Source organism: Cebus imitator, unplaced genomic scaffold (assembly GCF_001604975.1).
Source record: "Cebus imitator isolate Cc_AM_T3 unplaced genomic scaffold, Cebus_imitator-1.0 Scaffold212, whole genome shotgun sequence".
Lineage (NCBI taxonomy): Eukaryota > Metazoa > Chordata > Mammalia > Primates > Cebidae > Cebus > Cebus imitator.
In genome coordinates, this window is record NW_016107527.1 from 2,111,462 (window position 1) to 2,138,998 (window position 27,537).

At 33.0% G+C, this 27,537-nt stretch overlaps 1 protein-coding gene across 3 annotated transcripts in view; it reads right to left on the reverse strand.

Moving 5' to 3' along the window:
* Positions 1-790: 790 nt before the first annotated feature.
* EEA1 (early endosome antigen 1) overlaps positions 791-27,537 on the reverse strand; it is a 156,571-nt gene continuing 129,824 nt past the window's right edge. For all 3 annotated transcript variants that reach the window (XM_037745758.1, XM_017548612.2, XM_037745757.1), the window contains 11 exons: positions 25,236-25,566; positions 24,414-24,515; positions 21,804-21,998; positions 16,123-16,305; positions 10,195-10,380; positions 8,522-8,653; positions 7,378-7,563; positions 6,192-6,430; positions 5,798-5,918; positions 5,121-5,219; positions 791-4,400 (listed from right to left, as the gene is read on the reverse strand). In XM_037745758.1, the coding sequence (XP_037601686.1) occupies positions 4,278-4,400; positions 5,121-5,219; positions 5,798-5,918; positions 6,192-6,430; positions 7,378-7,563; positions 8,522-8,653; positions 10,195-10,380; positions 16,123-16,305; positions 21,804-21,998; positions 24,414-24,515; positions 25,236-25,566 (1,897 nt within the window). In that variant the 3' untranslated portion in view covers positions 791-4,277. The remainder of the gene's footprint in view (positions 4,401-5,120; positions 5,220-5,797; positions 5,919-6,191; positions 6,431-7,377; positions 7,564-8,521; positions 8,654-10,194; positions 10,381-16,122; positions 16,306-21,803; positions 21,999-24,413; positions 24,516-25,235; positions 25,567-27,537) is intronic.

Consider the following 27,537-nt stretch of genomic DNA (forward strand, 5'->3'; position numbering starts at 1 on the left):
TTGCACATTTTTAGATATAAACCAACCTAGGAGGGTAAGCAGTAGACTAGGATGAGGTGACCTCTCAAATTCCTTGAGTTCCATGAATCCAGCAACCACAGATTTACATGCATAAAGGTACTTTTCCCCCTCTGGATCTCATTAAAGGGAGAGAAAGACTGACTAAATTAACAAAATATGTAAAACAGTTCAAGAATACACTGCACATAAACTGAAATTTTATAAAGCTCACAAAATAACATGTCTAATATACAATATATTAGATGTTTGAGGATATGCACGTTAAACTCTTCAGAAGATTAGCACATTAGAATGAAGTACATTTGAATGAAGAGGTTGCGGGGGAGGAACAAAAACCATTCTAGAACCGTGGTCTCCTGGAAGAAAAAATAGTGAAAAACAATGGCACATTGGGCCTTCAAAAAGGTATCTTTGGGGAGGGGAGGGAGAATAAATAAATAAATAAATAATTTTTAAAGTAACTTTAAATGGTCATCTGGGTGTTAAACATAGATACAAAATGAAATAAGGGATTGATTACATATTTTTTATATTTCTTTTTAGTTTTGTTAATTCTCTATAATATTAAATGGAATGTCTAAAGCAAAATGGCATTAATAATTTCTCTTAAGATCAGAAACTTACTATTCTAAATTAAACAACATTAAAACACCACTGTCTATATCCAAGTGCAAAGTCCTAATATTCTGTAAATAAATAATGCAAAATGGTTAATATAGTGTTCTCTTTTGTTAAACAGACAAAACAATTAATAGTCACAGAATACATCTATACTTTAGAAAGAAACTTTTTTTAATATAATCTTTAAACATATTAAAAAAACAAAAGCAACAATTCAATAAGGATCCTTCCATTATACTTTATACAGACTTAAATGGTGTCATGTACTTTATCAGTTACATTTATAATTAATAACCTTCCAATCACTGAGTTTAGAAATTGCAGTATTTACTGAGCCAAACTTTCTCACAAAATAAGGCACAGCTACATGATCACAAGTAGTAAACACAGTACAAATAATGAACTCAAAAACTAAATGAGAAAATGTTCATGCAAAAGTATTTATAGAAGTTATGAATGTATGATCCAGTTCAAGGAATTACAGAATGTCATATACACAACTGCATCGTGTTACAATAAATTTATTACTTCTACACAGAAAGAACTTAGTGACTTCTAGTTCTATTTTACACAATTTTACATAAATTTAGTAAGTTTATGCACAATATTCACATCCGTAACAATAAGAAATTGATCATCAAAATTCAGGCAAAGGGCGATTAAGACACGATAACGTGTGGCACATTATAATTACAGAATACCATTCATCAAGCTATCTCTAGGAATACTATAATGGTGGCACATTTAAATCTTACGGATCAAATCATCCATGGTTTTACAGCCAAAGTGCATTTAAAAAAAAAAAAAACTCCTATAGTCAAACAGGTCATGAATATCAAAATATATGATCATAATTTGCTCTCCACTTAAAAGCTAACCATTTTTATGCAAATGTAAGGTTTAAAAAAAAGTGGCTTTAAAGTTCTCAAAACTATATAAAATAATCATAAAGACTTTTTAAGAGAGATGGGAAAATAAACAAATTTGGCAGTTACTATTTAACATTACTATCAGGAAATACTAACGTAGCTAATTCCACATTAAGAGGTAGTTGAACAAAATGCTATTTGTACACTGCACTGAGGTTTTTGTGATTGTTTCCCTCATTTTTTCTTCAAAGGAACAAATCCTATACCAGCAGCTTTGTCTACTTTCAATTAAAAAAAAAGTCTGTAGGTATAGTTTATTTTACACTCACCCAGCAAGACTTAATTTTAACTTACATTCTGTGCCGGGGTTTGGAATTTACTAACGTGATGACAATATGTGTTTTGCATTAAAGCCAAGAGCTGTGCATACCAGCTCTAACTCACTGAGAAAAAACAGTACCAGCAAACATCTAAAATGTATAGCCAATAAGGACTCCAAAGATGATTTTTTAATTAAAAGGAAAAAAATTTTAATTTTTGTTTCCAAAACACTTTACATTGGGGAGAGTTAGTAGCAAAAAATGTTAGGTTTCATTTATATTATCAGTATTAGTGGCCTATGGTAGGCAAATTATTCAGGATTTATGAAATGAAAATTAGATAAAAATGAAAAAAATCATTCAAACATCTATATATGGTTTACTTGTTGTCTTACAATTTTTTTTGTGAATATGTTGGGGGTAAAGGGGAGACAAAAAGAAGGCCTACAAGGTGTCCAATTAGGAGATAAAGTGAACAAATATTCAAATCCAGATTTTTCATGGCATTTTATTAACTCAAAAACAAAAAACAGTAGTGCTGAACATCTGTGTTTTTCCAGCATACTTACTAAGTTATTTATATGTAAAAGTATAGAATTAAGACTATTTGGAAGGATTTATAAGTATATAAAATGCATAAATAGTTCAGTTTATATTATCCAACTATTATTTTTAATAAAGAGCCACTGTATTTCTTCATTATATATGCTCAAGGATATATGTTTCTCCAAGTTCAGGGACTTAATCAGTGTTCTTAATAGCTAATGACAACAGGGTTTACTTAAATTTTTAAAAAAATAATTAAACAAATATGTAGTGATCTCTTATGGTTTATATGTTGTTAAGTATAGCATAAATATGATAATTCCATTTCAGAATATTTGAAAGCAAATGTATACTATAAACTATTTATTATAAATGAAATATGAACTACTGTTATAAAATGATTGCACTGAATGAATGTATAACTACATTTCTTCTCTAGAAAGATTAATAAACCAATATTAATGAATTCTCTCTTGAGATGTTTTACAATTTTCCAAATTAATAAGACTATGCTAAATTAAAGTTTGATTCCATTGTTCGGCATACAAATAGCTAAGCTAATTCTTAATTATCCTTAAGGTGCTTAGCCATGCTGTTTCAGTTTTTATTGTAACTCTGGGATTCCTAAATATATTTATTTTTGGTGATACTCTATTCCCAGCTGTTAGTTACTTGAAGGGAATTTCACAACATTATTTTTTCAAAGTTATAAGTAACACAGGGAGCAGCTGATATGGAACACCAAACTCGGAACCATTTTAACTTTTAGTCAATTTTACAACTTTTAAAAATTATTCCATATAAGGTAAAAAATATAAAATAAAATATTTAATGTCTTCTTACCATTTTATATCTTGTTTTCACAGACAAAACCACAGCAATATTAGTTACTAGCTTTAAGATGCAAAATTATGAAACAAATATATGAAGCTGAGCTATGACTGAAAAGGTTAAAACAAATAAAGGAAAAAAGCAGATCTATGTAAAAAGCAAACTAGAGAGACAAAAATAAGGGTATGTTATGAAGGCTGATCTCAAAAGACTTCTCACTTACAAGAAACCGAGAATAAGAACATTATACAATGTTTATTATTATTCCTCCAACTGAAGGCAAGGATAAGAAGCTTTCTAAGATTCTAATGGACAGTATGTGAGAGTTTAAGAAAGGGACAAAGACAAAAAGAAAAATTAACCCTATTCTGTAAAATACAACCCCAAATAACCATAAGTAAGCAAATTGATTTTACAGAGGTTTTCATAAAATCCACCCAAGAGAATTTAATTAATATTGTTAAAACAAAAACCATTTTTGAATTCATGGTTACTGTATTTTAAGATAAACTGTATTTAGTAAATTTAAAACATAACAATGCAACTGAGCTATGAACCTATATATAATAGAAAAAGATAGCAGGAAGGTGTTACAGTTCTGTGCATGACTTCACAAAGAGAATATTGAATATAATTAATGTGCTCTTGTGCAACAAAAACAGCAATAAGCGATATCATCCATGTACACTTTAGCACAATAAATTTAGGAGAAAGAAATAAGCTATGGAATTGCATTCTTCATTTGTGAATAATGAAATTATATTTAAAAAAATACATTGCTATTTTCTGTCCAAAGTTTATTTACATTTCATTGGCTAATTCTAAGCTTGGCATGAAAGCTATTTCATGAGGCTAAATGGAGAAAAAGTAATGAAAGATGCTAAGCCCAAGTCTCACAAAAATAGAAGAGTTTTACTTGCTATCCATAACATTCCAAAATAGACGAATTCCTATTTGGTCTAGTATTGCAACCAGTGTCCAAATCAAATAGTAGTCCAAGACTTCTATTAAGTACATTTATTAAAAATCTAATGTTAGTGTAATATTACTCCGAAGTCATGATAACCCACTATCCTTGCAAGTCATTGAAACATGCATCACAGACACGAACAGGCTTCTTGGAAGAAGGAGTTAAGGCATTTTTGGCTGAACATTCAGCACAGAAGATATTTCCACACTGTCGGCAGTGATGCTGTAAATAACAAAAATTAAACAATTTCAAGAATAAAAACTATACCAAAAGTATGAAGCTACACAAATATCACCAAATACATTGTGAAGGTATATTAGCTTTCAAGTCATTGATATATTAGTTAATGATATAATGTTTCAATATGTTAATTTAATCCCTTTGTTATAATTAAACTGAATGCTTCCTATTTATCAAACACTATGCTAAATATTTCACGTGGAATTTATCATGGAACTCACAAAAGAACCAGAGGAGGCATTTAAAAAGTTCTTATAAAGTATCCCTATCAAATGAAAAACTATTTCTATTTGGCAAATGTTTCAGGCATTAATGTCTTCAATAGGAATATAAACTTAAATCATAACACAATGGTAGCATTTAGAATATATTTTTAAAAATCTCTGCTTTTTCTTCCTTTAAAGAACCTGATGATTACTAAAACATGAGTTTAATATTGGCACAATGGTTCAGAAATGATTGTTCCAGACAGTAACTAAGTTGGAAGACAAAGACTGAATTTAAAAGTAAAACTCTAACACATATGCTAACCAGAAGCTAGACTGCATGAAGTTTAGTTATTTTATGTTGTTGTTAAAGTTTACTGATAAGTAGAAAATTGTTTTGTCAAATGAAGGATTGTTTTGATGGTTGAAATATTAATCAATTTTCAGTGACAAATGAAATCCAGAAACATAGTTACATGAAGAAAATTTCATTTACCCGTCTTACTGTTACTGAAAAGCCTTTCCCACAGGCCATGCAGTTTTGTACTTCATTGTCTTCGGCCCACTTTCTATTCAACGCTTGTGTATGTTTGATCTGTTTTTTTAAAAAATGCATCAATATATTATAATATTCAACATTTTAAAGAATGCCAGAGTTCTATAAAATTTTGATTATATGATCCATAAATTAAAATTTTAAAAATCAGAAATACACTGGTCAGCTTCAATTATCAAAAGTAGCTATAGTCATAAATCTGAATGACAAAATAAAATTAATTGAATATTATTCCTGAAACATCTTGCTAACCTTTGCTGATTTCTGATCCATTCTAAACATAATGATGAATCCTTCCTGAGGACTCTGAGAATATTCTCAGATCACTTCTTTAACACATACTGACTCATCTATTCTTTGGTATTCTTGAATTTTGTAGTTTTTTCCCCATACTAACAGTTAGTGAATGACATGGCTTTCTAATGAATCTCTGAGGCCTCTGAAACAAGTTCTTTACTTTTATATTTCATTATCCATAAAACCTACAATACTGCTACACAGACAGTAGCTATTTGAACGTATTTATAAAATATGAGACTTTTTACAAGTTAAAATATGCTTTGCACTAAGAAGTCACTCTAGACTAAAAAACTGCCTCACAACCATAGATGACTGACCTGAAGTGACTGGTTTTCTCTGCCCAGCTCCTGCACTGCTGCAGTTGTATTATCCAGCTTTCTTTGCAATTCTAATACTTTGGTTTGAAGCTTTTCTATTTCACCTTCTCCTTTAAGACATCTGGAATAGATTGCAAAGAGGTAATTAATTTTTTAGAAAATCATTAAAGACTCTTCTAGGGTATAGATAATAGACAACTTTAGTAATTTTAAATATATAATACATTAATTTCAACTATTTGATTGTTTTACAGGTTAATTTTTAAATGGCTACTTAAATACCTATAGAGGCTTATGCACTTCTCTCAAGATTCTATTTTTAAAAAATACGGAATATGATAATCTTTTTATCACTTACAATGGAAATAAACTAATTTTATTAGCTATCAATCACCTTTCCAGTAGTGCTCTCCTTTCATCTTGATTATTCTGAACCGTTGCTTCTAATACTGCAATTTCACCCCGTAAGTCATCCGTCTGCTTCTCGAGCTCACTAACTCTCCGTTGACTAGATTGCCACTCCTTCTTCACAGTGCCTAAATTTTCATTTAATGCTGTAATCTGCATGGTAAGTTTAGCCTCATTTTCTTCATGCTTCTTCATTCCTACTTCTTTTTCTTTTATTTCGGAATGCTAAACAAAAGGAAAAGTGGGGGGAAAATCTATTATAAAAGTAGTGCAAAATAAATTTAAGTGATTTTTTTGAATTTAAAATATTGGCAATATAAATAATATTGCTTCTTCAGGAATGGAGACAGGACATATTTCATCACACATTAATAAAACTGATTCACAAGCATTTGTGTAATTTGAACTGCCTCAAAGGTCATAATGTTGAAATGATGGTTAGTGATCATCATGATAGTGAGCTAAAGTGACACAACGTGAGATCTTTCCTTTTCTCCACTGGAGCAGGAAAGACACATGTGGTTAGGGAGGGATAGCAAGGCGCCGTAGAGACAAAACTTAAATGTCCTTATCCCTCCCAAGTCCACAGCATTCTTTTCTGTATCAAGTCTGCCAAAAACCAATATGAAAGCTTCAAATTGAACTTAAAATTGAAACTCTTCAACTAAAATATTCAATGGCCAAGTTATCTGGGCATATTTGGACTTAATTCAACAGAGGAAAGCCAGATGCTTCCCATTTGGCATGCGCAACTTAGGAAAGGAAAAGAAGACTTTGTTCATCATAATTCCAAACTCAAGTTTCCGTTTCCCTTTATCAACGTTCACTTTGACTCAACAAATGGGTTTAACATGACTAGCATTCACACCATTGACCAGATCTACACAGTTGTGGAGTTGTTTAGTTTCTGATACTTTAAAAAAAAAAAAAAAAAAGTGTTTTTTAAATTATATTTCAATTCAATGTTCACTTATATAAACAGTAATATGGTTACAGGGTAAAATATTTCCAACCACATGTCAGCTATTTAAACACATCAGATTTCCTGTCTTAATCAAAAACTAAAATGTTAGGAAAGCATTTCAATCAGATCTTGTAAGTAGAATAGTCCTCTCACTGGATTGATTTAAAGCTCTATTGCAAAACACACTTCCCACCATCAACTCACTGACCAACTTAGCTTCTTTCTCAATAAATTCTTTCTTCAGCTCCTCTTCTTCCTTTTTCACCTGGTCTTTTAGCATTTGTTGATTTCTCTTCTCCTGTTCAACAGCTGCCTTCAGGGAGTCTGCTTTTCCTTGAAGTTCTAATTTCTGCTGAATTAGAAGCTGTTTAGCATCCTTAAGATTTGTTATCTCCTGTTGAAAAAGTAGGGCCAAAAATAAATCATGCTTCCTAGTAAATATTTCAAAATGTAGCTAAAATTTATGCAATTTATCACAATAGATCCAATATAAGTTTTACCCACTTGTGAAATTCTTAAAGTTCAGTATTTTAAACAATTGGTTAAAAAGTTGCAATACATCCTACTCAACAATCTTTTAAATTCAGGTGACACCTGCTATGCATATGTTTTGATTACATTATGTGGAGAAAAAAAAAAAAACTGTACCATTTATTTTCCCTTTCCTCACTTAATTAACATTTAGTTATCACACATTGAGTTAAGTTCTGGGAATATAATATAAAGATGAATTATACACATTTCCTGATTTAAGGAAGTGCATTCTGGAGGACAGAGGAACATAAAGAGATAATTAACTATAAACCAAATGATAACTATGCTGACAGACATAAAGGGTATTATAAGTGCTCTCAAGAAAGAATCTAACCTTTTTTAAGAAGTAAGTACTTTACAAAGCAAATGATAAACAATTAGTTTTCTTCAATGGGTACCCTATCTATGCTTATAACAGGTAAAATGTTAAAAATAAAAGATTATGAAAGGACTTTAGGAAGAAAAAAAATTGAATCCCTTTAACTCTTACTTCTAAACTTACATGTTTTTAAATTTACTACCTGTGAATATAATTTTCTAAATCAATACATCTCTTGATTATCATTTCAATGACATTCAAACTCTTAAGGTTAGTTTGCTTCATTCAGTAATGTGAAAACAAATGTAACAATTTCAATATGTGTATGAGTATTATGCAATACAAAAGCACTGTGGCAAGAGTATTTGTCAGAAACAATAGAACAATTTGTCTAGCACAAAGCAAGTCCTCAATAAATAAATAAATATGTGTGTGTATATATATTTCTTTAAAGAACAACATAACACAGAAGGCAGGAAAAATGATTATATTAAGATACCTTTACGCTTTCTTGTTTGTGGGATTTGAGTTCTTCACTTAGTTTAGTGATTTCTTTTTCTTGTCTACCTTTAATTTCTTCTATCTCTGCCAGTTTAGACTTTTCATTTACTAGTTCTTTTTCTTTCAGTGACTGTAGAAAAATAATGATATATTTTAAAATAATTTTAAAGCAAATACTTAAATGAAAATGAGTAATAAAAAGACTGCTACTATTGATGATACTGGCTCTGCCCCCTTCTACCTATCTTGGGCAAATTACTTATCCTCTCTTGGTTCTTGCCTGTTTTTATTATTGTATACAATAATAAAAAGATAATTATAAAGATTAAATAGTTATAGTTAATATTGTGAAATTAATAGTACCTGGTCAGAGTAATGATACTGTAAAATTTAGCCAAAACTACCATTCTTACTCTTATAACTCCTATATTATTACTGTCACTATCTTTATATAAGGTATCGAGTTAGGAACACTACATATTATCTCATTTAATCTCTAGTATATGTAGTTTTTTTTAACCTCCATTTTATAGGTGAAGAAACAAAAGTTTAAGAGATGTGAAATTATCAGAGGTAGAGCCAAAAACCAAAGCAAGGTCTGTATGACCTAAAGCTCTCACAACTCAACTCCTATAAACAGCAGTTCATTTTCTTTTTGAAACAGGGTCTCATTCTATCACCCAGGCTGGAGTGCAGTGGTATGATCGCGGCTCACTCATTGCAGCCTTGACTTCCCAGCCTCAAGCTATCCTCCCACCTCGGCCTCCCGAGTAGGTGGGACTACAGGCATGTGCCACCATGACCAGCTAAATTTTTTTTTAATAGAGACATAGTCTTGCTATGTTGCCTAGGCTGGTCTTGAACTCCTGGGCTCAAGCAATCCTTCCTCCTCGGCCTCTGAAAGTGCTGGGATAACAGGCATTAGCCATCAAATCTGGCCTTATGAACAACAGTTCTGTCAGAATTCTCTAAACTTGAAGCACAAATCATGAATTTCATTCCAGCTTCACCATCGCCACACCCACAAAAGGTTTTAAATTAAATTTCAGGAACTGAACCACTTAGAATATACCAAGACTTTCAGGGATTATGCAGAGTAATATCCTGTCAGCTAATAGGAATATATGATTTCAACTATAAAACAAAAAATAAACTCTTTCCTAAGATATGAATTTTTCTTTCATATAGAATTTAAAGTGATTTTTTTAAATGTACTGGTCATATATTAATAAACCAATGCTTTCAACTTTGTAACTTAATAAACTCCTTAGAAAAAACTGGTTCTTAATTTTAAGAATTCTTAACATGCTTAAGGATTATTTCTAGACCTTTTATTAACTCATTCACCCATCTAGAGGATAATATATTATATGAGAAATAGTTGAGGAACTATATTATCTATTCTGAAATAACCAAGGTTCTACAGTGTGAAAAATTGGTTTGTAAAACTAAAAAAGAGCAGTAAGAAAAAAAGAAATAACAAGGAGGCCATTAAGAAGTACTTTTCATCATTAAAATCCCAATGATCAAAGGTGTCAGAAACGAGAGGTCCCTCTGAGAGGGCTGTTGAAAATAAGGGTGATGCCTGTACTGAATAAGAGGTTTGACTTGATGATCTCTAAGACAACTGTAACTCTAAGATTGGAGACTTAGGTCAGAAACAGGCAATACCTTTTCTTTCTGAATGTCTTGTAGTGCTTTACTTTGCTCCTGCAATTGCTGTTCTTTCTTTGCTGAATCCTGCTCCAATGCTGCCTTGGCAGTCTTCAGTTCTTGAATCAATTTATTTTGATTTCCAATTTGATTTCTGTTTGAAATCAAGTCCTCCTGTGCTAGAGAAAGCTTCTCGTCTACAGACTTACAAAAACAATTTTCCCAAATTATTATATGCCATGTTTTTAGCAAATTCAACAGAAACAGAAGTTAATATAAGCATTGTAGAAAACAATATACTATAAAAAGATGGCATATTATGCCCTTCAGTAAGACCACGTAAAAGAGAAAGAATTCTAAAATATTAACTCTCTTGCTTATAGAAAACATTTATAATATAAAATATTTAGTAAAATGGAAGCAATTCCAAAGCTGCTAAAAATAATCTATTTACTAATAAATGTTTAAAGTATTTGCTGAATGTTGATCACATCTTCCATATTGGCTAGGTGACATGAAAGAATACCAAATAAGTAGGGACCATATCAGATACACTCAGAGAACATACATATGGTTAAAGAAAAGTCATGGGATGATGTGAAAGAAAACAACTTTAAAACAGATATAATTAAATGCTTCATTATGCATACATTTACATTTGGTAGGTTCTATGATGTCCCTTGACATGCTAAAAACATTAATAAATAGTATGGTGTTAGGATATAGAGGTTTTTGTCCAGGGTTCCTAAATCATAACTTCCACATCCTTTGTTACAGTTTTCTGTTACAATGTTGGGTATGTTAGGCCTCAGGAAACAGATTCTCCTGCCTTCTTTCCACTGGTCCCTAAGCAGGCCTCTAATCTTTTTCCCCACCCCACTTTCTGATTGTGGGTCTTAAGACTCTTCCCTGAGAGGGTCCTGCCTCATACCCTGGGTGAAGGAATGCTTCCATAAAAACCCAAGAGGACTGGGTTAGGAAGTCCAGATAGCTGAAGTTCCAAGAGGAACTTCCAGATAGCTGAACATATGGAGGTTCCTGGAGGGTGGCATGCCCAGGGAGGGCATGGAAGCTCCATGCCCCTTCCCCCATATTGCCCTAAACATCTCTTCATCTGTATTATCTATAATATCCTTTATAACAAATCAATAAATGTAAGTTTTCCCTGAGTTCTGTAAGCTGCTCCAGCAAACTAATTGAACCCAAAGAGGGTGTCAAAAACCCCAACTTGAAGCCAACAGGTCGTTCAGAAGTTCTAGAAGTCTGGACTTTTGATTGGTGTTTGGAGTTATAGGGAGCAATCTTGGGGATTAAGCCCCCAATCTGTGAGATTTGACACTGTCTCTAGGTAGATAGTGTCGGAATTGAATTGGAAGACACCCAGTTGGTGTCTGCTGCTTGATGTGTGTGGGAAAACTCCCGTATGTTTGGTCACAGAAGTCTTCTGTGTTGATGATTGTTGGTGGTGTGAGAGTAGAGGAAAAAGACAATTTGAGTTTTTCCTGAAACAAATAGGAAGGCATATTTTTGTCATCTAATAAAAATAATTATTTCACAGCTGACAACCAGATCAAGTGAACAAAAAGAGAAAATTCAGCCAAATATCTGAGGCTCCATTCTGAGAAGGTGCACTATCCTCTTCTCATCTATATTGTAAAAGTAGTGATTGTCATTTAACACAGTCCATAGTTGTTTACTGTTTTCAGGCCCAAGTATTTTAAGAAGAAGTAGTTGGGGAAAGCGGAAGCTTTTTCACTTATTATACTTCATTTGGGGATAAATATGGTAACAGGTAGATAATGGGTATGGTAGGAACCTTGCCACTCTCAGCTGCTACTGAAAAGAATCAGCAGGGTAAGAGATCCAACTGATCTCTTCCATCAGACCTGGAAAAGGCTGATGTTTCTTATTCTGCAGACACGGTTCATGAAAAGGAGGCAGAAAATGTAATTTAGGAAAGAATCCCTGCTGAGTAGGCTTGTATACAGTAAGTATTTAAAGAAAAATGAAAATAAATAAAGATTTTATTTATGAGGATTCTTAAGCTTCCTGAAAAAGAAAGTTTACTTCTTACCAGTAACCCAGTTATGTCTTTCTGATATAAATTAAATCTTAATTTTCAGTGACTGCCAGTAGAACACTAAACCCCTTGAGGCTTATTTTTTTCAGGAAAGAATTAATGTCAGCTAGTTCTTTACTAAGCAGGCAGCTAACCATTAATTGAACACACTGCTAAGGCAGAACAGGAATGGGTACAAGGTGGTCTTTAACTTAAGGGAGTTGAGTACATCGCCCGAAAAGCAGAACAGGCATGTAAAATGAAGCTATGTGGCAAATGCACAGAAAAACAGTGAGTGTGAAACACTGGGGAGTGTGGTTTATAGAAGGCTCTACAGCACACGTGGGAACTGACCTCTGTGTCACAAAGGGTGAGAGTGATTTCACATAAAAAAGGAGAAAAGTGACAGAGTCCAGTTCAAACAGTCTATAGCAACTAAGTTAGTAGAGATCCTAATCTAATGTTTATGAATACCAAGGCTTGTTAGAGCTTGGAAAGTACCCCTAATCTCTAACCACAAGATTTCCAAAAAGCCCATGGTTTAAATAACAGGCTATAAAATTTTAAACTTACAAAACCCAGTGATGATTTTTTAAACTCAAGCTCAAACTTTGGACTGCTTCATGAAATTTTGTCTGAAGGTGCCAAGACATATTGTTTTCCTCTGCTTCTGAACTTTCATCTATGTCATTCAATGACATAGATGCCATTTATACTGCCATGCATTTTAAATGTTCTTTTCATCTTTCTTATTGCAGACCATATCATTTCATCTGCTCAGCCTCTCTTCCCTTGGAGAACACTCTCTCCCATTCCATGGTTTTTTGGGTCTATCCTTAACCCATCTATTCCCCTTGAAACAGCAAATCCCTAAATGGATCAACTACCAACCTTGACCCTGATTATGCCAATCACATTATAATGATTTCTGCAGCGTTCTATGGCAGCTATTGTTTTTGTCTACTCAGCAAGTTTTCCCATTCTTTCTTAAAAAAAAAAAAAACTTCATAATTTTAGTTGTTTTTTCTTGATGTCTGATGAAATAAGATTTATATTTAATTCTAAATCTATTAACCCAGAATTTTCACTTCACTCAGGGTGTAAATTTTACAGTTAAATTTTACCTCTACCTTTCTTGGACAATAAAGAGTAGTACCCAGCATAGACAATCTGAAATACCCAGTCAACAAACTTAAGTACTTCATAAATAATCCAGCAGATGGGGCTAAAGGCATAGATCAGGCCAGGCTATCTTCCATTATACTGGTGTCTAGGTATATACTGTTAGGCCATACTGTACACTGTTAGCCCATGGTAGATAGCCTTGATGTAGGTAGGTATCATGTTACAAGGATCTGAATCTCTCTTCTTCTCTCTCTTATATACAAGACCATACAACATCACAGAAGCAAAAGAAAAATAATAATTGACAGCCATCTCTTATCCTAGTCTATAAATAGCATCTGAACTTCCCTAGGAATTTACCATTAAAAAAAAAATTAGCTTCCTAAGTACACTTCTCATTTTAAAAGTATTTATATAAAATTTACCAATCATTTATTTTGTATAAAAAATTCTAGTGAAATGATGAAAGAATGGCTGACTTTGAATCAGAACTAACATTTAACCACGGTTCTGTTATGGTACAGTAGGGGGCCTGTCTTCTCTGCAAAAGGAAGCCCTGCGCCTGCTCTCTTTGGCAAAAGAAAGCTTTGGAACGAAGGATCTACCCAAGGCCTCGCAACAGTTGTAAAACTCTATGGCAGTCTTGTCCCTCAGCTTACTCTTTTTGCCCACATTTTCATTTGAATTATTATTTCATATATGAAATTATTAGTATACAACATAGCTTTCAGGCATAATAAAAATTGCTAGCCTAATGAAAGAATATCAATCTAATCAATCAACACATTGATTAATTTAATGTTGGTTTCTGTTACTAGCTTATGCTCTGGGTTAATGACATCCATATGAAAAGTGTGATTTCTATAAGGCTTTTCCAATCAATAAGTTTCATTGCTTCTATTATTTAAATATCCTTCAAATTTATCCACTTTTGTCCATCATTGCTATTACCAGCCTACACCACCATCATTTTGCACTTGGACTACTGCAAAGTCTCCTTTCTGGTCTTTACATTCAGCTCTGTTTCTCATTTCTCAACCTGCAGCGAGTCATTTGCCTAAAATACAAATGCAAGTAGCTCCCTTTAGTGATTCATCACTGCCTTTAGGCTAAATTCAAACTCCTCCACAAAACTTCTTTGACGTTCAATAATGTTGCAAGGACAAATAATTTAACATTACCTAAATCTTGTGTAGTATTTTTTCTTAATAACAACTCTTGCTAATTTTTACCTCCAGATAGATAGATAGATAGATAGATAGACAGATAGACATACAGATAGATAATCCACTGTAGATAGATAAACAGACACACAGATAGATAATCTACTGGCATTATGAAAATTTTTACCCAATTTCCTATCTCCTTGTCAAATAACTAATCATCATTGATTCCTTCCCTTCCTTTGCAGCCTGGTATGGGTTTAGCCCTTTTGCTTCTTCTCTCTCTCCAATTTATGTCCTCTATTTCATCCTTATCTTTAACTTTCATCCCAGTTCTAATCAACTCATACCTCAACTATTAGAATTTATAGAGAAAGTAAGTTAGTAACCTCTTAACTCATTTGTCCACCACTAGTCTATCCCAGGTCCAATCAAAGCTGTCTGCAAATCACTACCAGGTTGTTTTCTAAGTACTATTTTCTTCATTTTACTCCTCTGTTTAGATTTTTCACTTTTTCCCCCTCAAATATAAAATCCATTTATCTTTGCTAGGCATCTAAGATATTTCATAATTTAGATCCAACCTTTTAAACCTTAATTCCAAACATAAACTAGCACTCCAGCAAGGCAATTATGTTAACTATCTGCTTGCTTTACTCATTCTCACTGTGTAACTTTTCCCAAATGTGCCCCTGAATAAAATGACCTTTCTCAGGATTCTCTGTGTATCCAAATTCAGGAGCTAATCAAGTTCTACCTCCTTCATAAAGCCTTCCCTGTAACAGCCGATGGATAAAATATATGCTTTACATCTAAATAAAACATTTTAATATTCTTTCATTCTCAGAATTTTGCAATATGTACTTTAAATTAAATAAACAAAATATCAAACATAGGAAAGAAACAGAAAGCATTTCCTCTTGACAGAGAGAGAAAAAAACTGGCTGAACCTTCTGTGAGAGAGCACAAATATTCCATTTTCCTTAGAAAACTGATACTGTCATGTGACCTAAAAATTTGAACCTTTTCCCATTATCCTTCATTTGATAAACTTGATAATTTAATCAAATAGTATTACCAAAAACAAAATTTCTATACATTGTTACATAATTAAGATAACTTTCTTTTGAGCTATAATCTCCTAATTTTAATCATTGGGCATTCCAGTAATCTTGGTAACTTGGCAAGTATATAAAACTAAAGTCAGAATTGCCTGAGAAGCAATGGTAAAATTGCTTACATTTTTCACAAGCGGTTTACATTTAAAACTCCTTAGATTTTCTAACAGCAGGCCATTTTTAAAGTTATTCACACACAAAGACAGCATAATACTTACATAAGTGTCACAATTAAGATATATCCAAAATATCTTACTATTATGTCATTTTAAAATGTCCACATTTATATATATCATTATTTTGTTATAATACAGAACAATTTTTTAAAGCATGCTAATACAAAAATAATAATTTAATAGAAAACAGTACGCTATTCCATAAATACTAACATTCTCTTGCCCATCTGGATTCAAACAGATCATTTAATAAATGTCTATAAATAACTTACAGAGTTTTTATGGTACAGTATAGTTTACTATACCTTCAGATCTTGCCTGGTAGCCAGAAGTTCAGATTCCTTCCCATAGAAATCGGATTGAAGCTGTTTTAAAGTTTCCTGACTTTTTTCATAGTTGTTTTGTAATACTGACATTTTCTCTTTCTCTGCTGCAAGTTCCTGGGCTGTCTGTGTGGACTGCTGCTGTAGTTTACTCTCAAGCTCTGTCTGAAACATACATTGGTTATTTAAAACAGTATGCATTCCAAAAAACAATTACAAATATAAAGCAAAATCCGGATATCTAGCAGAAAATTCCAAAGAATAAGATGAACAACACTTAAGCCCTAAAATTCTACCTCAATAGGGTAGAACTTACTTATAAAGTCAAAGAATTACAAAATCTAACAAGTTTCAATTTAAAGACCATAAAATACAAAAGTAATTAAATTAAAAAAGGCATTTCACTGGGAAGTACTATCAGGTCTCAGGAGAAGGATTAACAATTACATTCTGATGGAGCGTGAAATGCTAGATGCCTCAGCTGACCTAATTTAAGGTAGAATAAGGGAAACTTGTACATGAAAGAATGAAGCTATTACTTTGTTGAAGTATTATTATATAGTTTCTACCCTTGGAAATTCAAGAATAATTCAAGAAAATTCTACAGGTCATCTTAATTAATATCAAGGCAGAAAAAGAAAATCTCACAAAGTTTGAAAGCTCCTCTAAACTCTAAACTTGTCTTTAGTCTTCAAGAAGATTCAAGAGATATGCACAAATTATGATATAGTTAAAATACATACATATACATAGCATAAAAAATAGGTATTTGACTTTTAAAATACACTACCTTCAATAAAACTGCTGTTGAAGTCATTAGTGACTGCCATGTTCCAAAATCCTATATTCTTATCCTTGTCAACATCTTATTTGACCTCTCAGTTGAACCTGATATAGCTGATTATGTCTCCTTCTGTATAGAAACACTTCCCTCAACCTGGTTTCCAAGGTATCTTATATTTTAGGTTATCTTCCTACCTTGCTGGTCATAACTTCTCTAAATCTTACTAGCTCCTTTTCTTCCGCTACTTCTCTGAATGTTGAGTGACTTCAAAGTTCTATTGCTGGCCCTCTTTTAATCCATACACTCTCTCCTTAGAAGATCTCAAATAGGCCAGGCATGGTGGCTCAGGCCTGTAATTCCAGCACTTTGGGAGGCCGAGGCAGTTGGATCACCTGAGGTCAGGAGTTCAAGACCAGCCTGTCCAACATGGTGAAACCCCATTTCTACTAAAAATACAAAAATTAGCCAGGTGTGGTGGTGGGCACCTGAATCCCAGCTACTCTTGAGGCCAAGGCAGGAGAATCACTTGAACCAGGAGGCAGATGTTGTAGTGAGCTGAGATCACGCCACTGCACTCCATTCTCAGAGACAGAGAGAGATGCCACCTCAAAAAAAAAAAAAAGAAAAGAAAAGAAAAGAAAAAATCTCAACTAGACCCAGGCTTTAAAGATCTTCTTTAAAACTGATTCCCAAATTTATGTCTCTAACTGCAACCTCTCCATCTGAACTCTGGGTTCTTATATCCATGTATCTTCCTGATGTCTCCCTTGAATGACTGACATATCTCAAGCAGAAATCTGGATTCCTGACAGCAGCCCTGAGCATCAAAAAGCTCCTACCTCCCCCAGTAAATGGCATTACCAACTACCAACATGCACAAACCCAAACCCAGAGCTATCCTTGTTCTTCTATTAGCTCTTTCAATCTATCAAAAAGTCCTGATGATTCAATTTCCAAAATATATTCACAAATCATTCACCTCTAATTCTTTATTTCATGTCATGATGGCATACTGTCTAAATAATTCTGAGTTTTTCACTGCCTTTTCTGCTTGCTCCTTTATTTTCTCTTTAGTCAAATCTCATCATTCTCTGTTCTAAATTCTCCATTAGAGTCCAATTGCCCTCAGAACGAAATATACCATTCTGTTATCTTATAATCTACTAATTTGCATATAAATAATCTGGCCCCGTCTGATTATCTGAGCTCATCTCATGTTACTTCCTTCCCTCACAACCAAATTTAACCCATATTGAGCATCTGTTTTTAGAAAATACCACATCAGTTCAAATCTCTTCAGCAAGGCTTCTTTGAACACCCAACCTTTAGTAGAATTACATCCCATCATTATCTTTCACACTTCTCTGTTTCATTTATCTGCTTACTAAAGCATATGCTCCACAAGAACAGGTCCCATGTCCGTTTTGTTCACAGCTATGTCTTCAGCACCTAGAATTGTGCCATGGCATAAAATAAGTGCCTAGGAATATTTCTCGAATGAATGAATGACAAATAGGCTGGAGGGCCTGGAACATTTACTAGGCTATATTAACAGCCTAGATAAGACAGAAAGAAATTCTGGACTAAGGCTGTGGCAGTGGAAAACAAAAAGGATGAATTCAAGAGAGCTAGGAGACAGAGTGACAGGAATTGGTGCTAACTGCCTATGGAGGAGGAGAGAATTAATCTCCCTGTACATTATCTGATAACATCCCCTGCCATCTTCCCTTCACAGAATTCTTCCTCCAATTCATATTGAAGAATTCCTGGACATCTTTTTCCATAATGCACTTACACATTTTCTTTTCTAAAATACTACTTAACATTTTTTCACAAATCTAGTTTCTTACTCTTTAATTATTGTTCGAACTCTTAACTAAGTTCTCTGCGAAGTCTCAGTAATCACCATAATGGCTCTCTGGGCTCATGTTTGGGCTTTCAGTATTTTTCCTTCATTCATTTCTTAAAAATGACTAAGTGCTTATTTACTAGAAAAGACAAAGCTCTCTGTCTTTGAGGAACTCAAACCATCAGTGAAGAAGTTAAATGAAAAAAAAAAAACAACAAAAAACATAAATGCAACAGTTTGATAACTGCTCCCTTAAATAATACAGTTTTCTGTTTCTTTACATACTTTCTTTCTCATTAAATTATAAGTTACTTGAGAGTAAGGAGCCATACCCTATTCATTTAATATTTCCACACTAGCTTTTGAACAAAGTTGGTGAGGGATTGTTGATTTAACAGCATGCTTTCTTGATTCTACAACAGCAAGTCCCAAATAGTCCTATGCTATATATAACGCTTTAAATCATCTCTAGATAACTTACAATACCATTAGGTAACACAGTATTAACAACATAAATGCTATGTAAATAGTTGTTTTACTGTATTTAAAATTTTGTATTATTTTTAATGTTGTACTATTACTTTATATATGTAGAAAATCTGTAAGTGCATTATGATCTTCAATGTGAAAAATTATATATAGATATCTATAGCTCTATATCTATAGATATTAAGCTACATATCTATAGATATCTATGTGTGTATATATATTTTTGTTACATATATATATATGTATATATATTTAAGCATGTACACAAATACATCTAAACATTATCCTTGTTTTCCCTACTTCACCATGGGCCAGTGACAAGGGTAACTTTGTCATGGCCTATTACCACATGGTCTGCCATATACACTGACACTTTCAGATCACAGTGTGCTATACTTCCATATAATATCCAACAACTGTTTTACTTCTACATTGTACAGGTCACAGCACTAGAAACCTTAAATACATTATCGCAATCTTTATAACAACTCTATGACTCCATTTAACTGAGCTCAGAAGAAAGAATCATTTCTCTATGACCAGTAAGCTAATGTGTGTCCAAATTTAATAAAATTAAATAAAATGTAAATTCAGATCTGCCTGGCTCAAACATCTTTAGATTACTTACAATACCTAATACAATGTAAATGCTATGTAAGTAGTTGTTTTACTGTATTTTAAATTTTGGTTTTCTTGTTTGTTTTTGTTTTGTTTTGTTTTGTTTTGTTTTTTTGAGACAGAGTCTCACTCTGTTGCCCAAGCTGGAGTGCAGTGGCATGATTTTGGCTCACTGCAACCTCCGCCTCCCGGGTTCAAGCAATTCTCCTGCCTCCCAAGTAGCTTCAGCCTCCCAAGTAGCTGGGACTATGGGTGCGCACCACCATGCCCCCCTAATTTTTGTATTTTTAGTAGAGACAGAGTTCACCATGTTGGCCAAGCTGGTCTCGAATTCCTGCCCCTAAGTGATCTGCCCACCTTGGCCTCCCAAAGTGCTGTGATTACAGGTGTGAGCTACTGCACCCAGCCAATTTTGTATTATTTTTTAACACTCTACTGTTACTTTTTATTGCTTTTCTTCTCTCAAATATTTTCAATTCCAACTGCAGTTACAGAATCTACAGATATGGAGGGTCAACTGTACAGGCAATATATATTAATCACAAACCCAAAAGAAATGTTACTGTAACTCATACATTTTAAATAAGAAAACATGCTAAAAATACTTGCATTTTTTTATTTCACTAAGTTATGATGCTATAAAAATGAAGATTTCATAAATAAGATACACGCCTAGCACATTTTGAAGAAAATGACCTCAGGATCTGAAAGTATACAACCAAGCATGCACTGTGATAATTACATGCTGATATTGATTATATATGGTAACACAAACAAAAGAATAGACACGTTTGTCTATTCTTGGTTGTATTATTAGAGAACTACTATTTTGTAAAGTGGCATAATAATAGTTATAAAAACAGTGGTCAACATAAAATGTGCATTTTTATTATTTTAATTTATATACTTTGTACTCTAGTGGTATGATATATTTAGTTTATTCTACATAGTAGGGATTCTACTTTCTTCTCCACAGATCAATTAACATGGACAACTTAACAGTAGAGAAATAAATCATTTTGTTCATATATTTCATATTAAGTACAATCTGTTTTTACAACTCTTGGTCTGGACAAGTATTGAAAAACTTAAGAATAAAAAACATGCTCACTAATAAATTAGAATAGGTTTGGAAATTGAAACCATTATGGTGTAACTTAAAATATTAAATAATTAAAACTATATGAAGCTTTATACTACTGAAAGTTTTTAATATATCCCACTTTGTAATTTTTGTTCTTAGCCCTTAATAAGAACAATTTATTTTAATTTTCTTTAAGTTTTTCTAATACACTATGAATGTTGGATAAATTATTCCCTTAAGTGTTGTTAGTTATACATTACTATTATTATTATTATTATTATTATTATTTTGAGAGAGAGAGTCCCTCTGTCACCTAGCATGTGGCATGATTGCAGCTCACTGCAACCTTCACCTCCTGGGTTCAAGTGATTCTCCTGCCTCAGCTTCCCATGTAGCTGGGATTATAGGCACGTACCACCATGCCCATCTAATTTTTGTATTTTTAGTAGAGGCTGGGTTTTACCATGTTGGCCAGGCTGTTCTTGAACTCCTGACCTCAGATGATCCACTCACCTCAGAGTGCTGGGATTATAGGCATGAGCCACTGCACCCAGCCAGTTATATATTATTTTTAGTAAGGTAGTTTCATGTCTATCAAATGATTAGCACTATAATTTTAAATAACAATTATCTGACAACAGAGTTATAGTGAATGGAAATCCAGACTCAGGTATTTGATAATATAATCAAATGCTTTATTCACACACTGAACTTAAGAAAAAAATTTAGCTCATGTAAACTTTTCTATGCTGCAGCTCATCCATCTGTATTAATCATCATATTATTTTCTTAACTGCCAAGTTTTTCTTCCTATAAAAAGTAAACAAATGTATCACTACCTTCTGTAAAACAGCAATTTTAAGTTCTCCTTGGAGTGCTTCAATTTGTTTTTTCTTCTGTTCACTTGATTGCTTTAGCTCATTTATGCTCCCCTGAAGTTGTTCCTCTTCTTTTTGCTTTTGTTTTAAATTATTCTGGGCCTGTATAAGTTGTTCCTGAACTGAAGTGAGTTCCAATTTCAACTGATGAGAAGCCTAAAAGAAAAAAACAATCTATTTAGCCTTCATTTGTTCATTCAAAAGACAATTTACTGAGTAACTACTACACTCCAGGCACTACTCTAGGAAGAAATTACTGAGGGTGTTGGCTACAGATAATCAGTAAAGACACTTGCCCCCATCTTGCTTTCACAACCAACATAGCTATTAGATGACAGGCTGGATTAATCTTTATTATTCAACATTACCTTTCTTTTTAACTTATAACTGTTTAGTTAGACCTTGTAAATGATCAGGATTACTATTCTCTTGTATCACAGAAAATAGGTATGTCAACATCAATGATTGCTGGATGTCTATTGTCTTTCAAAAACATTCTCAAATGCCAATAAGCCTGTTGGCCACAATTCTCACAAAGAATAGATAGAAACTATGATAAAACCAAAATTACTTTTAACAAATATGTTTAGTGTCTGTCTGATGACATGAAAATACACTGCACAGGCCAGGTGCTCACGCCTGTAATCCCAGCACTTTGGGAGGCTGAGGTAGGGAGATCATTTGAGGTCAGGAGCTTGAGACCAGCCTGGTCAGCATCGTGAAATCTGTCTCTACTAAAAATACAAAAATTAGCCAGGCAGGTGGTGAGAACCTGTAATCCCAGCTACTCAGGAGGCTGAGGCAGGAAATCACTTGAACCTAGGAGGTGGAGGTTACAATGAGCTGAGATCGCACCACTGCACTCCAACCCGGGTGACAGAGTGAGACTCTGTTTCAAAAAATAAAAAAAAACTACACTGCAGAACAGTTATCTCATTTAGAGCTATCTGGAGCGTATTTTACTTCTACCTTGTTTGTACAATCCACCAGGATATGTTTCTCTTCAAATTCAGATTATCATACAGAAGTCACACTGAGGTTCCCCTGTGGCCAAGGTAAACCACTATTATCTCCCACCCTCCAACCAAAGTCATGTTTTCAGTTCTATGCATATTTCACTAAGAACTTAGCATTACATTTGAACATTTGCCCATATCCAAAGTTACTCTGGAAAAAGTTTTAGTGTTATATACAGATGTCTCAGCTTATCTCCACAATGAACAGCAAAATATTTTTATGCAAAACAGGAGTCAGATAGTATGACAATAAGGATGATATGATAACCAATGTTAAAATAATAACTAGCATATGAGCATTTATTATAGTCAGTGTCCTGAGTACTTTAAAAGATGTTAACCGGGCCAGGCAAGGTGACTCACGCCTGTAATCCCAGCACTTTGGGAGGCCAAGGTGGGTGGATTGCCTGAGCTCAGGAGTTTGAAACCAGCCTGGGCAACACGGCTGCCCATCTCTACTAAAATACAAAAAAATTAGCCAAACATGGCGGCTTGTGCCTGTAGTCCCAGCTACTTGGGAGGCTGAGGCAGGAAAATTGCAAGAGCCCAGAAGGCAGAGGTTGCAGTGAGCCAAGACTGCACCATTGCACTTTAGTCTGGTCGACAGAGCGAGACTCCGTCTCAAAAAAAAACAGAAAAAGATATTAACCCATTTATTTCTCACAATAACTCTATCACATAGATTCAAACAGACTCTATCATATAGAAACTAGAGCACAGAGATTAAATATTCTGTCTAAAATATGGCAAAATGGCATAGCTAATAAATGGCATAGCCAAGATATAAATTTGGACAATCTTGATTCAGAACTTGGGCATGAAGCAATTATAATTTTGCTACTTACATGGCTGGCATCTACAACACAAGTCTGCTTTCAATCAACAACTAGAATACAATCACATCAAATACTTGTCAGTACTATGTCTTGCTCCTTTATCAAATAAGATTTTCTAGAAAGTTGCATGCCTGGACTCTAGCAGCTAGCAGGTATGGCTTCAGAGAGTAACAACCATATATTATACCTATTTGTTTACTCATGTGCTTGTCTGTTTTTGCTGGAAACAATAGAAGCAGTAACCACAGAAAAATATGTTGGTTGTTATACAACCATTATCAAGTATACATCTGTATGAGTAAAACTGTCCATGAAATAAAGAGCCCTTAAAAGGTCATTTCTATAGAAAGCATTTTAAGATTTCTTTTTCAACCATAATAATGTTCCTTAACTCTGTAGTTCACTGACTCAATTTGCTGTCTTTATCAATTATATTTCTTTATTTGGACCTTTGGTTATAAACTAGCTTAAGTCTTTTTAATAGTAGGTAAAATACAAATAACAATTTTAAACTATATACATGATTTGTTACATTTCAGAGAAATAAACCTATGACCTAACTATCAATGTGAAAATACGTTTTTTCCCTTGAAAATATTAAAAAAAAAATTCTCTGTGGAAACGCCCCCAAGAACAAACATGCTTTATATATTTATTTAAAATATAAAGACCTTACTATACTTTACATATTTGATGTTACAGAAAAAAGAAAATCTTACCTCCTTCTCTTTTTCAAGTGACTTTTTCTGTTCCTTCTGTTCCTTAAGTGTGTTTTCCATCTGTACTTGAAGTTGATGCTTTAATTCTTTGCAAGTTTTCTCCTAAAAAAAATAAAAACCATATTACATAAAAAAAATTTGTAATAACCTTAAGAAGTTTAGTTTATAACCTTAGTAAAATACAAACAAGGAAATAAACTAAAACTATTGATGGGCTAAGGTGAGACAAGATCATCCACTTCAATGATAAAAATAGGCAAATATTACAGAAGTAATGGAGGAGGGACAACAAAACACTAAGGGTTTTGATCATCAACCAAGTCACAATAACATATTTGAAATAATATTAAGACAGTATTTTAGAACACTTTGGAAATTATATTTTATGCCACACTATTCATTATAATTAACTTGCCACACTACATTTAGAGAAATGGGCTTCAAGAAAATGGAAGCAAGAAAACTTAGAAAACAATAAATTAAAAAATAATCACAAGAGGAAAATTGTACAATAGAAAATAATTTCTCCAAACAGAAAGGAACATAAAGGCAAGATATTAATAACACAGGAGAAAGATTGTGATATTCAACCGAAAATATTCTTACCCTTTAGGAAATGGTACACTCACAGGCGCACCCACACCCACACCATTATCTTGGTCTTCTTTTCAGGTGAAGCAATCACAACTAATTTCCTCATAAGAACTACTTTAAATTATTAAAATGTGGGATGAAAAGCAAACTGTGAACTACGCAGAAAAATCCATACATTTTAAATAAAATAATCACTTCTCCCTAAGAAAGTAAATGTAAACTACTAACCAAGTCTAATATAGCAGCTTTTCCTTTCTGATTCTCCTTTTCAAATTCACTTTTGGAGTTTTTCAAAGAATCAGAAACTTTTGATAGTTTCTCTTTTACTGTAGAAAGCTCTGTCATTAAAGCTTCTTTCTCTATTTTCACTTTTTGTAGTTCTGTTACTGTTGTTTGAATTCTGTTATTCAACTCCTCATGCTGCATCTTTGCACCTTGACTTAAAGTTTCCAATTCTTGTTTCAGTATTACTTTCTCTTCCTCTTGCTTGGTAAGCTTTTGCTTGATGTTTTCAAGGGCTTCAGATTTTTTCTGTAGATCCAATCTTGTACTGGATACTCTAAAGATTGTTTAAGAAACAATCTTTTTAAATAACACATAATTTACAATTTCTAATTTACCATTCAAAATTATCATAAACAATTACTGAGTTCTGAAACTTTTTTGTATAGTTCAGAAGTAAAAATAATCTAATTTCATAAAAACACACAACTGAAAAATACTTTAGAACATCTCATTTTATCACTTAACAGATGTAGATTATTTTTCTCAAGTCAAATAAGTTAGTAGTGAAGACAAAACTATCTAAGCCTCCTGACTTAATCCAGTTTTGTCCACCACAACTAATCCCCAGAAAAAGAAAAACTGCATATAACAGATTCTCTAGTCTATAACAGCCAGAAATGTTTTTCCATAAAGAATCTATTCATTATGTTAGTTTTCCAGCACCCACAGAACTTGTCTCTTTCCTCAAAAACATAAAACACATTATGTTTGATTGTTCTTAAACTTCAAAATATTTATGGTTAACCCAGAAAAAAATCAAGTAAGAAAATAAAAGAAACATTTTATTTAAAATATAGAGGGAAGACAAATGATTTACTTTAACACTGGAACCTAGCAGATTATACAAAGGATTTGCTATTATTTGTTCCTTAAAATAGGTCTCTCACACCTGAATGAAAAAGCAACCACAAGAATGAAGAAATAAAGATATAGTTTTAGGAAAGCTATAAACTTTTTTTGTTTTCATAAAAGTAACTATGTAAATTATACAGCAAAAACCCCCAATACACTGTAAATAACAGCCATTTTAAAAGTCAAAACCAGATGCTAAGTAACAATAGTTCTAGAATGTACACTAGTTCCAATGTAATCAGTATAAATTTATAACCAATAAAAATAATTCAATGATATGTTAAAGGGAGGTTGTTAAAAGATGTACTAATCACATATTTGAAACTGTGTATTAATACAATTTCAAAACTGTATTTATACCTTGAAATTTAACTTTTTAGTTCTAAAAACACAGTTTTAACTTCTAAAAAATAGCTAGAAGACATTAAAGTTTAATAGGTTCACAAGATATTATGCCTCCCTGATTTTTTAAAGGTCCAAATGGAAAAGTCATTACACTAATATTATTTTATCATTTTAATATAATTAAAATCCCTGTCAAGCAACCCTAAAATTAAGACTTAATATATTTATTTACCATGCTGCTTAACTTTTCCAAAATTAATTACAAAATCATAAAGTTATGTGAATCAAAGAAAGCAAAACAGAAATAGAGGCTTACATAGTCACTATGAAACTTCTTCGTTTTTTTTAAGTAACTAAAGGAAGAAATAAACAATCATACTTGGAAATTATAACATCTCTTTTTAAGAAACTAATAGAACCACCAGAGGAAAAAATTGGCAAGAATATAGACAACCAGAACACCAGAACAGCACTGTAATTGTTACAGGCCACTCCACCCAATAACAAAGAGTATATATATGTGCACATAGAAAATTAATTAAGATAAGCCATATGCTGGGCCTTAAATAAGACTTAGTTTCAAACGTTTGAATTTTACCAAGAATGTTCTCTGACCACAACAGAATTAAATTAGACATCAGTAACAATAATATATCTAGGACAGCCTCAATAATTGGAAAGTAAAACTACTTATAAAGAAATCACAAAGGAAATCAGAAAATACATTGTAAGATGGGAGGGAAAAGTTAGGCGAATAAATTTAAGTGGGCCCTCAAAAGGGTGGCCCTGCATCCTGTTATTTGGGCTGAGCCCTGGGCTCATAGGTGGGCTTTAATCAAAGTCCCAATATGTTTATCTGATATAAGAGTAGAAGGGACTCCAGCCTTCCTTGCCTAGGTAGTACTCCAGAAATGTAAGAACACCCCAGAGGAGAAATGTATGCACGAAGTACATAGACAAAAAAGATCTTGGTATTAAAGGTTTTCCTACCCCAATAGATTGTGGGAGCCTTGTGAGTGAATTCTTAACCATGATATTAAGAACACAG